This window comes from Pongo abelii, chromosome 5 (assembly GCF_028885655.2).
Source record: "Pongo abelii isolate AG06213 chromosome 5, NHGRI_mPonAbe1-v2.0_pri, whole genome shotgun sequence".
NCBI classification, from domain to species: Eukaryota; Metazoa; Chordata; class Mammalia; order Primates; family Hominidae; genus Pongo; species Pongo abelii.
In genome coordinates this window covers 100846752-100860512 of record NC_071990.2, presented here as the reverse complement: position 1 = coordinate 100860512, position 13761 = coordinate 100846752, and the positions used below count along the sequence as shown (strand labels likewise).

Here is a 13761-nt window from a genome sequence, read left to right as displayed (position 1 = left end):
GAAACCTCAGAAATACAAAGAGTCATTAGAAACTGTAATGAATCACTAAAAGCCAACAAACTGGGAAATACAGAGGAAATAAATAAATTCCTGGACATGGGAAGCCTGCCAAGATTGAACCACGAAGAAATAAACAGCCTCAACAAACCAATAGTGAATAAGGAGACTGACGCTGTAACAGGAAGTCTTTCATCAAAGGAAAGTCCAGGACCTGATGACTTCATTGCTTAATTCTACCAAACATTTAAATAATTAATACCAATTCTCTTCAAACTTCAAAAAAAAATGAAGAGGAAGGAATACTTCCAAACTCATTCTACAAAGCCAGCGTTACTCTGATACCAAAACCATCCAGAGACACACAAAAAAACAAAACTACAGACCAATATTACTGATGAGCATAGATGCAAAAATCCTTAACAAAATACTAGCAAACAGAATTCAACAACACATTAAAAAGATCATATATCATGAGCAAGTAGAACTCATCCAAGGAATGTGAGGATGGTTCAACATACGCAAATCAATAAATTTGATACATCACATTAACGGCACCAAGAACAAAAACCATATGATTATTTCAATAAATGCCAAAACATCATTCAATAAAATTCAGCATCCCTTTCTGATAAAACCCTCATCAAACTGGTTATAAAAGAAACATACCTCAAAATAACAAAGGGCATACATGACATATTTACAGCTAATTTTGCACTGAATGGGGAAAAATTGAAGGCCTTTTCTCTGAGATCTGCAACAAGACAAGGATACCCACTTTCACCACATGTAATATCAGAAATCCTAGCCAGAGCAATTAGGCAAGAGAAAGAAATTATGGGCATTCAAATTGGAGAGGAAAAAGCCAAATAGCCTTGTTCACAGATGGCATGATATTATGTTTAGAAAAACCTAAAGACTCCACCAAAAAAACTATTAAAACTGATAAATGAATTCAGTAAAGTCGCAGGATACAAACTGAATGTATAAAAATCAGTAGCATTTACATATGCAGTAATAAACAATCTGACAAAGAAATCAGAAATGCAGTGGCCTTCAAAATACCTACCAAGAATATAAAATACCTAGTATTCAATTCAACAAAAGAAGTGATATATCTATAAAAGGAAAACTATAAAACTCTGATTAAAAAATACACACATACATAAATACCTGATGAAAGAAATAGGACACAGAAAAGGATATTCCGTGTTGATTAATTGGAAGAATTACTATTGTTAAAATGACACTACTACTCAAAGCAAGGTACAGATTCAATGCAATGTCTCTCAAAATACCAATAACAGTTTTCACAGAAACAGAACAAAAAATTCTAAAATTTATATGGAACCACAAAAGACCCTGAATAGCTAAAGAAATCCTGAGGTAAAAGAACAAAGCTAGAGGCATCACGCTACCTGACTTCAAAATTTACTAGAAAGCTATAGTAACCAAAGCAGCATGGTACTGGCATAAAAAGACACATTGGGCAGTGGAACAGAATAGAGTACCCAGATATAAATCCACACATTTATAGCCAACTCATCTTCATCAAAGGAGCCAAGAATGGGGAAAGGAAAGTCTCTTCAATAAATTGTGCTGGGAAAACTAGAAAACTACATGCAGAAGAATGAAACTAGACCCATACCTCTCACCATACACAAAAATCAAACTGAAATGAATTAAATACTTAAATCTAAGACTTGAACGTATGAAAACTACAAGAAGAAAACATAGGGAAATGCTCCAGGACATTGGTCTGGGCAAAGACTTTTCATACAAGACCTCAAAAGCACAGGCAACCTAAGCAAAAGTGGATAAATAGGATTACCTCAAACTAAAAAGCTTCTGCACAGCAAAGAAAACAATCAACAAAGTGAAGACACAACCCACAGAATGGAAGAAAATATTTGCAAACCATCCATCTGACAAGTGATTAATAACCAGAATATATAAGGAGCTCAGACAACTCAATAGCAAAAAAACCCAAATAATCCAATGTAAAAAATGGGCAAAAATCTGAACAGACATTTCTCAAAATAAGACATACAAATGGCCAATGGGTAAATAAAAAGTGCTCAGTATCACTGACCATCAGAGAAATGCAAATCAAAACCACAAGGAGATACCATCTCACCCCAATTAAAGTAGCTTTTACCAAAAAAACAGGCAATAATGGATGCTGACAAGGATGTGAACAAAGGGGAACCTTTGTACATTGTCGGTGGGAATATATATTATTACAGTCACTATAAAGGCTCCTTGAAAAACTAAAAATAGAACTACCATATGATCCAACAATTCCACTACTGGGTTTATATCCAAAAGAAACGATATTAATATACCAAAGAGATATCTGTACTACCATGTTTATTGCTGTACTGTTCACAATAACCAAAATATGTAATTAATCTAAATGCCTATCAATAGGTGAATGGATAAAGAAAGTATAATATATATACACAATAGAATATCATTCGTCCATAAAAAACAATGAAATCCTGTCATTTGTAGCAACATGAATAGAAATGAAGGCTATCATGTTAAGTGAAACGAGCCAAGTACAGAAAGACAAATATCACATCTTCTCAGTTATACGTGGGAGCTAAAAAAGTGAATCTCATAAAGCTAGTAGATTGGTGGTTACCAGAGGCTGGGAAAGGTAGAGGAAATGGGTAAAGAAGAAAAGATAATTAAGTGGATACAAAGATACACTTTAGTAAAAGAAATAAGACCTAGTGTTTGGTGAATCAGTAGGATGACTATACTTTAAAATATCCTATTGTACATTTCAAAATAGCCAGAAGAGAATAATTTGAATGTTTCTAGCATTTTTAAAAAGACAAATATTTTTAAAAAGACAAATATTTAAGGTGATGGATATCCCAAGTACACTGATTTGATTTTTACAAATTATATGAATGTATTAAACTATCACATATACTCTGAAATGATGTATATCTATTATGCATCAGCAAAAATTGTTTAAAAGAAACATAGATGATATTGTTTATTCATTACTTCTCCCACCATCATTGGCTATCCTGGGTTCAAGTTTTACCTCTGCCAGTTACTGCTTGGGTAATCTTGGCCAAGCCACTTAACCCCTCTGTGCCTCAGTTTCTTCTTCTGTAATGTAAGGGCACTAATGGCATCATACTCATGGGGTTTCACAGATTCAATGAGTAAAGATATACAAAATGCTTAGAACAGTGCCTACTCTATAATAAATGTTACATACTGTTGCCTGTCATTGTTAAACACTGAAGATTGGTAATAGGTAGCCTCACCTATTCTGCACTCATTACAGTTGGGTTTGGCTAGAGAAAAGACAAGCATTGTTGTTAGTGAACAATGAAGATCAGGGCTTCTCTACAATAAAGCAACCAAAGATCTTGAGCTTTTCCACAAGGACTTTTATCCTGGACCCTGAAAAATGAAAGAATTATGCCTCGGAAACTGCAAAAGCCAATTCCTAATCCAATTAATGTAATGGTGTCGTTCTCTCTCTCTCCTTTCTCTCTCATTTTACAGGTATACACTTTATTTGACGATAACAACTTTTTTTTTCCCTCTACCCTTGATTTTGGTGTGCTATATTTTAATTTTATGCTATACTTGGGAGATGTATCAACAGAATAAGGATGCCAGATGGTAAGTGTTTGCCTTGTTTTATTTGTTAAAAGAACAATTTAGATAGCCTAAGACATCCACAATAGAAACTTAGGCAACAGTGACTTGAAACATACCACATTTAGACATGTGGACATTGATATATATATGTCTATAGAAAGAATTTTTGGAAAATAAGACATGTGCTAAATAAACTGCTTAAGAATCTCTCAGTGACGAATGTTGAAATCACAGATGTAATGGTTTCATTAAAATGTATACAGAACTCAAGATTCTATTTAAAGAATAATTTTATATTTGTTATTAACAGTTATTTAACTGTTTTCATTGCACATTTTGCAGAGTTGCATGCATATGTAAATATCTTAGATGTTATGTGAAACCTTTTAATTTTTGTGTTTCAATTTTTTTAATTTAAAGGAGAAAAGTCTCATTAATATTTGAATTTTAAAGGAAGGGTTTTATTAATATTAAAAGATTAATTAGGAGCAAATAAAACCAAAGAGTTAACCTAAAGTCAATAAACTTGAGAAGGACCTTTGAAGATACTTGTCTCTAAAGCTGCATAAATAAATCTAAATTATTTTCACCTTGAGATTGTGTATTCCACAATCTACTTGTTCAAATGAATAAGTCAGTAATTATATAATCTGTTGGTTAAAAACACACTTACATTTATTAAACATTATATTTTAAATATATTTTTGTGTTTCTTATGGAAAGGCAAGTTTGCTGGGTTTCCCTGCACACTACAAATTTACAAATTTTACAAACTTTTTGTTTAAAAAAATGTGAGCAACTTAACCACCATTCCTCAAAATTTGTGGCAAACCCTTGAACCAAAGGTTTGTAAGTAGTCTGTTGGCTCACAACATTTTTTTCCCCACTTAGTTTCTTGGAATTCTTTGAAAGTCTTGCACTAGTGAAGTGTGGTCCATTTGGGAAGAAAAAGGAAGTAGCCACAGTTACAGAAAAAAAATTGGCTTATAAATGTATCCCAGGGAGCTGAGTTGGTGAGAAGGTTAAAATGAAATCATATGGAATATTAAAGATACCAACAGCTGGAGAGAATGCTTGAGCCTTTTTTAAACAGTTCTCCAAATCAGATAATTTTGCTCCTGACTCTTTTCTCAGAAATGCTAAGAGGATCTTATGAAACAAATCTCATACACATCAAAATGCAAGAAATTAGAGGAATGATAGTGCCTACTCTGATAAATTGCAGGGGAATCAAATGATTTTTAGTTCCCATGCTTTTAAAATTATTCCCAAGTTTTATTCATCTGTTACCCCCATGTCCCAGGGAAATTTCCATTAAATGCCTAAATATGACATAACATGATTAAATATGGGAATTTTAAAATATGTTTTATTTTAAAATAATTTGCATTTCTAAAAAAGTAGATAGTAGAGATATAGTACAGATAGTACAGAGATAGTATAGAGGGCTCCCAAATACCCCTCACTCAGTTTTCCCATTGTTAACATCTTACATTACCTAGGACATTTGTCAAAACAAAGAAAATTGCAGTACATTACTGTTAACTAAATTCCATTCTTTACTGGATTTCACTAGTTTTTCCATTAAAGTCCTAAATAGGTTCCAGATTCAATCCAGAATAGCACATTGCATTTAGTTATCATGTCTTCCCAGTGTCCTCTGATCTGTGAGTTTCTCGCGCTTTCCTTATTTTTCATGACCTTCATAGTCTTGAGCACTGTCCAGGTATCCTGTAGAATGTTCCCAGTCTAAGTTCGCCTGATATTGTATCATGATTAGACTGTACTTACATGTTTTTATTTAAAAAAATCAACTCTTCTCATCACAGTATATCAGGGGTCACATGATAGCCACGTTACATCACTGTTGATACTAGCCTTGATTACCTGGTTAAGGTGGTGTTTGCTAGGTTTCTCCACCATGAAACTACTATTTATCCCTTTCACTATTCTATTCTTTGGAAATGAGTCACTAACATAGCCTACCTTCAAAGGGGAAGCAGGAAGATGGGAATTAAGCTCCATCTCCTGAAAGGGGAGTATCTATGTAAGAATCCCTACATTATTTGGAATTCTTCTGTAAAAAAGGTCTGGCTCTTCTTTCCTCATTCTATTCAATATTATTTATATTACTATAGACTGATACGTTTATTTCATACATTGAGTCACAATTTAATGCTTTGTTATTTATTTGGTCTCTCAAAATGTTCCAGCTTTGAACCTTACATGCCAGGAGAGAGTGGCATAACATATTTAAACACTGAAGGAAAAAAACTTATACCCTAGAATAGTATATCCGGCAAAAATACCCTTCAAACATGAAGGAGAAATAAAGATTTTCCCAGATGAACTAAAGCTGAGGAATTTCATCAACACTAGACCTGTCTTACAAGAAATTCTAAAGGGAGTACTTCAATCAGAAATAAAAGGACATTAATGAGCAATAAATAATCACTTGAAGGTACAAAACTCACTGGTAATAGTAAGTATCAAGAAAAACATAGAATATTATAACACTGTAACTGTGATGTGCAAACTACTCTTGCCATAAGTTGAAAGACTAAACAATGAACCAATCAAAAATAATAACTACAACAACTTTTCAAGACATAGATAATACAATAAGATATACATTGAAACAACAAAAAGTTAAAAATTTGGAGGACAAAGTTAAGGTGTAGAGTTTTTACTAGTTTTCTTTTTGCTTGTTTGTTTATGCAAACAGTGTTAAGTTGTTATCAGGTTAAAATAATGCCTTATAAGATAGTATTTGTAAGACTTATGGCAACCTCAAATCAGAAAACATACAATGGATAAACAAAAAATAAAAAGCAATAAACTAAATCCTACTACCAGAGAAAATCACCTTCACTAAAGGAAGACAGGAAGGAAAGAAAGAAGGAAGAGAACACAAAACAACCAGAAAACAAATTTTAAAATGGCAGGAGTAAGTCCTTGCTTATCAATAATAACATTGAATATAAATGGACTAAACTCTTCAATCAAAAGACAAAGACTGGCTGACTGAATGAAAAAACAAGACCTGTTGATCCATTGCCTTCAAGAAACACACTTCAACTATAAAGACACACATAGACTGAAAAAAAAGGAATGGAAAAACATATACCATACCAATGGAAACCAAAAAAAGCAGGAGTAGTCATATCAGACAAAATAGATTTCAATTCAAAAACTGTAAAGAGACAAAGAAGATCACAATATAATGATAAAAAGGGGTCAATTTAGCAAGAGGATATAACAATTTAAAATATATATTCACCCAACACTGGAGCACGCAGATATATAAAGCAAATATTATTAGAATTAAAGAGAGAGATAGGCCCCAATATAACAGTAGCTGGAAACTTCAATAACTTACTTTCAGCATTGAACAAATCTTCCAGCCAGAAAATTGACAAAGAAACATTGGACTTAATGTGCACTGTAGACCAAATGGATCTAATATATATTTACAGGACATCTCATCCAATGGCAGCAGAATATACATTATTTTCCTTAGCACGTGGACCATTCTCAAGGATAGAACATATGTTTGGTCACAAAACAAGTCTTTAAAAATTCAAATAATTGAAATAATACCAAACATCTTCTCTGACCACAATAGAATAAAACTGTAAATCAATAACAAGAGGAATTTTGGAAACTATACAAACACATGGAAATTACAAAATATGCTCCTGAATGACCAGTGGGTCAATGAAGAAATTAAGGAAGTTGAAAAATTTCTTGAAACAAATGATGATGGAAACACAACATACCAAAACCTATGGGATACAGCAAAAGCAGTACTAAATGGGAAGTTTATAGCTGTAAGTGCCTACATCAAAAAAGATGAAAAATGTCAAATAAACAGTCTAATAACGTACCTTAAAGAACTAGAAAAGCAAGAGCAAACCAAACCCGAAATTAGTAGAAGAAAAGAAACAATAAAGATCACAGCAGAAATGAATGAAATTAAAATGAAGAAAACAATACAAGAGATCAGTGAAACAAAAATCTGATTTTTTTTAAAGTTAAACAAAATTGACAAACCTTTAGCCAGACTGAGAAAAAAGACAGAAAATCTAAATAAATAAATTCGGAAATGGAAAAGTAGACCTTACAACTGATACTGCAGAAATTCAAAGGATCATTAGTGGCTACCATGAGCAACTATATGTCATTAAATTGGAAAATCTAGAAGAAATGGACAAATTCCTATACATATATAACCTACCAAGATTGAACCAGGAAGAAATCCAAAATCTGAACAGACCACTAACAAGTAACGAGATCAAAGCCATAATTAAAAGTCTCCCAAGAAACAAAAACCCAGGACCCAATGGCTTCACTGAATCCTGCTAAACATTTAAAGAGCTAATACAAATTCTACTCAAATTATTCTGAAATATGGAAGAGCAGGGAATAATTCCAAACTCATTCTACAACACCAGTATTACTGTGATACCAAAATCAGACAAAGACACAATAAAAAAGAAAACTACAGGCAAATCTCTCTGATGAATATTCATGCAAAAATTCACAACAAAATATTAGCAAACCAAATTCAACAATATATTAGAAATCTCATTCATCATGACCAAGTGGGATTTATCCCAGGGGTGCCAGGATGATTCAACATACATAAATCAATCAATGTAATACATCATATCAACAGAATGCAGGATAAAAATCAAATGATCATCTAAATTCAATATAATAAATAGAAATATCAAATGCTGAAAAAGCATCTGATAAAATTCAACATCTCTTTATGATAAAAACCTTAAAAAAACTAGGTATAGGAGGAACATATCTCAACATAATAAAAGCCATAGATGACAGACCCCCAGCTAGCATCATACTGAATGGGGAAAAAAACTAAAAGATTTTCCTCTAAGATTTGGAACATGACAAGGATGCCCACTTTCACCACTGTTATTCAACATAGTACTGAGGTCCTAGCTAGAGCAATCAGACAAGAGAAAGAAATAAAGGACATCTGAATTGGAAAGGAATAAGCCAAATTATCCTTGTTTACAGATGACATGATTTTATATTTGGAAAACTCTAAAGACTCCACACACAAAAAAACTATTAGAACTGATAAACAAATTCGGTAAAGTTTCAGGATACAAAATCAACATACAAAAATCAGTAGCATTTCCATATGCCAATAGTCAACAATCTGAAAAAGAAATAAAAAAGTAAGCCCACTGATAATAGCCACAAATAAAATTAAATACCTAAAAACTTAAAGAAGTGAAAGATCTCTATAATGAAAACTATAAAACACTGATGAAAGAAATCGAAGAAGACACTGAAAAATGGAAAGATATTCCACATTCATTGTTTGGAAAAATCAGTATTGTTAAAATGTTCATACTACACAAAGCAATCTACAGATTCAAAGCAATGTCTATCAAAATACCAATGATATTCTTCACAGAAATAGAAAAAAAATCTTAAAATTTATATGGAACCACAAAAGACCCAGAATAGCCAAATATATCCTGAGCAAAAAGAATAAAACTAGAGGAATCACATTACATTACTTCAAATAATACTACAGATCTATGGTAACCAAAACAGCCTGGTAGTGGCATAATAACAGAGACATAGACCAATGAAACAGAATAGAAAACCCAGAAACAAATTCACACACCTACAATGAATTCATTTTTAACAAAGGTGTCAAGAACATATACACTGGGGAAAAGACAGCCTCTTCAATAAATGATGCTGGTAAAATTGGATGTCCATATGCAGAAGAATGAAACTGGAGCCCCATTTCTCATTATATACAAAAATCAAATCAAAATGGATTAAAGACTTAAATATAAGACCTCAAACTATGAAACTTCAACCAGAAAATATTGGAGAAAATCTCCAGGACATTGGTCTGGGCAAAATTTCTTACTCCACAGGCACGGGCAACCAGAGCAAAAAATGGACAAATGGATCCGGGCGCGGTGGCTCACGCCTATAATCCCAGCACTTTGGGAGGCTGAGGCGGGCAGATCGTGAGGTTAGGAGATCAAGACCATCCTGGCTAACACAGTGAAACCCCGTCTCTTACTAAAAATACAAAAAATTAGCTGGGCGTGGTGGCGGGCGCCTGTAGTCCCAGCTACTCGGGAGGCTGAGGCAGGAGAATGGAGTGAACCCAGGAGGCGCAGCTGGCAGTGAGCCGAGATCGTGCCACTGCACTCCAGTCTGGGTGACAGAGCAAGACTCCGTCTCAAAAAAAAAAACAAAAAAACGGACAAATGGGATCGCATCAAGTTGAAAAGCTTGGCTATATAAATTGCGAAGATTTAGAATCAACCTATGTGTCCATCAACAGATCAACAGATAAAGATACTGTGATGTGTGTACACAATGGAGTACTATTCAGCCATAAAACAGAATGAGATACTGTCATTTGCAAGAACATGGATGGAACTGAAAGTCATTGTGTTAAGTGAAATAAACCAGACACAGAAAGACAAACATCACATGTTCTCACACATTTGTGGGATCTAAAAATCAAAACAATTTTACTCATGGACATAGAAAGTAGAAAGATGGTTACCAGAGGCTGGAAAGGGTAGTAGGGGCCTGAGGGTAAGGTGAGGATGGTTAATGGATATTAAAAAATAGTTCAAAAGAATGAATAAGGCCTAGCATTTGATAGCACAACAAGGTGACTATAGTCAATAATAATTGTACTTTTAAAAATAACTAAAAGAGTATAATTAGATTGTTCGTAATACAAAGTATAAATGCTTCAAAGGATGGATACCCAATTCTCCATGATGTGATTACTACACATTGCATGCCTGTATCAAAACATCTCATTTACCCCATAAGTATATACACCTACTATATACCCACAAAAAATTAAAAAAATTAACAACAACAAAAAAATGTTCCAACTTTGGAAACTTTGGAAAGTTCTCAACAAGAATAAAAAAGAATATATCACAATGCACCGAGTAAGTAGGAATATAATAATGAGCTTCATATTTCACTGCAAAGCCATTATGAACTGTCCAAAAGGTTCTAGGAACACATTGCCCCATAATTTCTATGGTTGTTTATACCCTGTCTATCTGAATGTTTCCTTTGCAGTTGCAATCCCAGTGTACCAAAACAGAGAGTGATGAAGTTGACAAAGATGGTGCTGGTGCTGGTGGCAGTCTTTATCCTGAGTGCTGCCCCTTATCATGTGATACAACTGGTGAACTTACAGATGGAACAGCCCACACTGGCCTTCTATGTGGGTTATTACCTCTCCATCTGTCTCAGCTATGCCAGCAGCAGCATTAACCCTTTTCTCTACATCCTGCTGAGTGGAAATTTCCAGAAACGTCTGCCTCAAATCCAAAGGAGAGTGACTGAGAAGGAAATCAACAATATGGAAAACACTCTGAAATCACACTTTTAGGAAAGTACATGGATCACCATGAGTCTAGACATGACTGTCTATCTTACTGGTATTATTAGAAAGGGCAGGTGTACCAATATGTTTATGCCCATTCTTCTCGTGTACTTGTGACTCTTAGCAGCATGGAACAGAAGTGTAACCATGCAAATGCAATGAGCTTAATATGCTAACTTTAGCAAGATGTAAAATGTTGATCTATATTGTGGGTAGGGAATGGGATACTCTAAGATATCCAAGCTTCATGATGGTGTATATTATTTCAGCATATTATAAACTAGTCACTAATGAAAATGGCCATTCATGACCATTGACTCAAAACTCACCAAGGAACCTGACCTTGCCCTCCACACTGTGGCCTCACTGTAACAGTTTCCTCAAGGTTCCTAGGAGGGTATCACCTTACACTGAAGTCTGAAATTTGGCTATTTTTTATCTATAAAAAATGTCAGTTTTATATGGTCCAATCTAATACCCTCAACAACTAAGCCCCACCTTTTAGAATAAGTTACCATTTATTGCACACATGCAATGTGTAAGATTACATGTAACAAACCTGTGAAATAAGTATTATTACCTTTGTTTACTAAGGCTCAGAAAGGAGAAATGATAGGCCTAATGCTGCAACAGCTATCTAAGAGCTGAGCTAACATTCAGCTCTGCCTGTTTCTTTTCTACTGCACGACCTTGACAACCTTTACTTATCATACTGGAGAACCCAGTAACTTGGAGTTTCTTTTGCTTTCTCCTGTAGCCCTACAAGAGGAGAACTAAAGTCTGATAGAAATGAGTTGATGTTTTAAGCATCATTTTGGATTACCTTTGTTCTCACACCTGCTAACTGTAGAAACTGGCATCTGCACTTTAATAATAATACTTTACTTCTGGACTTTAAGCATAATTAAGAAACATTCCTGGCCGGGCGCAGTGGCTCATGCCTGTAATCCCAGCACTTTGGGAGGTGGAGACGGGTGGATCACAAGGTCACAAGTTCAAGATCAGTCTGGCCAACATAGTGAGACCCTGTCTACTAAAAATACAAAAAGATTAGCCGAGCATGGTTGGCAGGTGCCTGTAGTCCCAGCTACTCGGGAGGCTGAGGCAGGAGAATCGCTTGAACCCAGGAGGTGGAGGTTACAGTGAGCCAAGATCATGCCACTGCACTCCAGCTTGGGCAACAGAGTGAGACGTCATCTCAAAAAAAAAAAAAAAAAAAAAAAACAAGAAACATTCCCTTTTGGTTACAGTATACATGTTTGTTCTAAGGTACAAAAAGTAATTAGCCCTTAAATTTTCATAGGTATTCATTATATCTATCTTTTCCTCTTTAGACTTATGTATAGTTAGGAAAGGAAACAATGCATTTAATGCTTGGGTTCTACACTAAGACAAATATTGTTATTTTTGTTTGTGGATAAAGTCTGTAAACCCACCTTCTTCATCTAAATACATTAAATTTGTTTTCTCCATAAACATCTGAAACCAATTTTCAACCAGCCCTTTCTAGAAAAAGAGTTAACCATTTTTATATCTGATCTCCATTTTTATATTTCAATTGTGTTTGGATAAACTTGTATTTGAATCAACCCAGACATGATTTTTAACCCTATTTATTTTACTCTAGAATTTTTAGGCACCATTTCAGAACTGGATACTATCTAAATGCATATCTGGATGAATGGTTCTGTAAACAACATGAGAACCACACCCTGAGACAGGTAGCATCTGAAACATTTTATTTCCATAGCTGAGGTCTAGAGACCTACATATGCAGCTGGATGCTCCTATAAAACGTCAATAAGAAGCTGTGTCATGGCCGCAGTTTCAGGGGTCTTCATTCTCTCTTTTCTAAGATGCAACAGTCCGGGCTCAGTGAATGATATTCACTTCTGAAGACCCAGCACAATGGGTCAGAAACATCTTATTATGTGATAATTGAAGAGCAATTGTTTACTTTTGTTGTCTTTTTTAATACAGAAAAATATTACGATTTTAAAGATTTAGTTTTAAACCACAGACCTTTTTCTAGTAGCAGTCCCAATAGTCCTCAAATAATTGGCCAGTGAATCATTTTAAATTATATTTACTAAGAGTTGTAAGGAGCTTTAGCATTTAATCAAAGTAGAAAATAAAAAGGGTGACTAATAAATTTATTTTTGTCCCTTTATATAGCCCTTCTATGCATAAGCATATTTATATGCAGATTTACAGAGGTGGTTTGATAGAGATTCTTTGTGTGTTTTCTATGTTTGGCCATGATATGTACACATGTTTACTTTCAAATGAAGTTAACAATGATACTTGGGTATTTGTCACTCAGTCAAATAATAATCGTATCCTTATTCCATTCTTATTCAATTCTAGGTGCCTCATTTAAACTTTGATCATCAATTAATAAAAATGAATGAGTAAAAATTGCTTATATATTGATTTACCTCTGGCTTGTTGCTTCTACTTTAAGATTTTCTATAAGGGATTTTATATTCTCTTAATAGAAATAGTTTCTCCTCAACAAAGAGCAAATGTTTCTGAATTAGTAAAATGTATCTTAAATAAGGCCAGTAGTTTGAAGGCACTCATTATCATACCAAATTGTCGGAAACCTAGACTCTTGTATTATGTCTCAGAAATTACTGCTTTTTGTGGGTTATAATGTCACAGGGTCATGGAACCTTGAATCTGAAACATACTTTAGAGACTATCAA

At 34.1% G+C, this 13761-nt stretch overlaps 1 protein-coding gene across 1 annotated transcript in view; it reads left to right on the top strand.

Annotated features, from left to right (window-relative positions):
* Nucleotides 1–13471, top strand: part of MCHR2 (melanin concentrating hormone receptor 2) — a 31223-nt gene extending 17752 nt beyond the window's left edge. The window contains exons 4-5 of the mRNA XM_002817186.3: nucleotides 3532–3651; nucleotides 10744–13471. Coding sequence (XP_002817232.1) covers nucleotides 3532–3651; nucleotides 10744–11059 — 436 coding nt within the window. The 3' untranslated portion in view covers nucleotides 11060–13471. The remainder of the gene's footprint in view (nucleotides 1–3531; nucleotides 3652–10743) is intronic.
* Nucleotides 13472–13761: the final 290 nt, after the last annotated feature.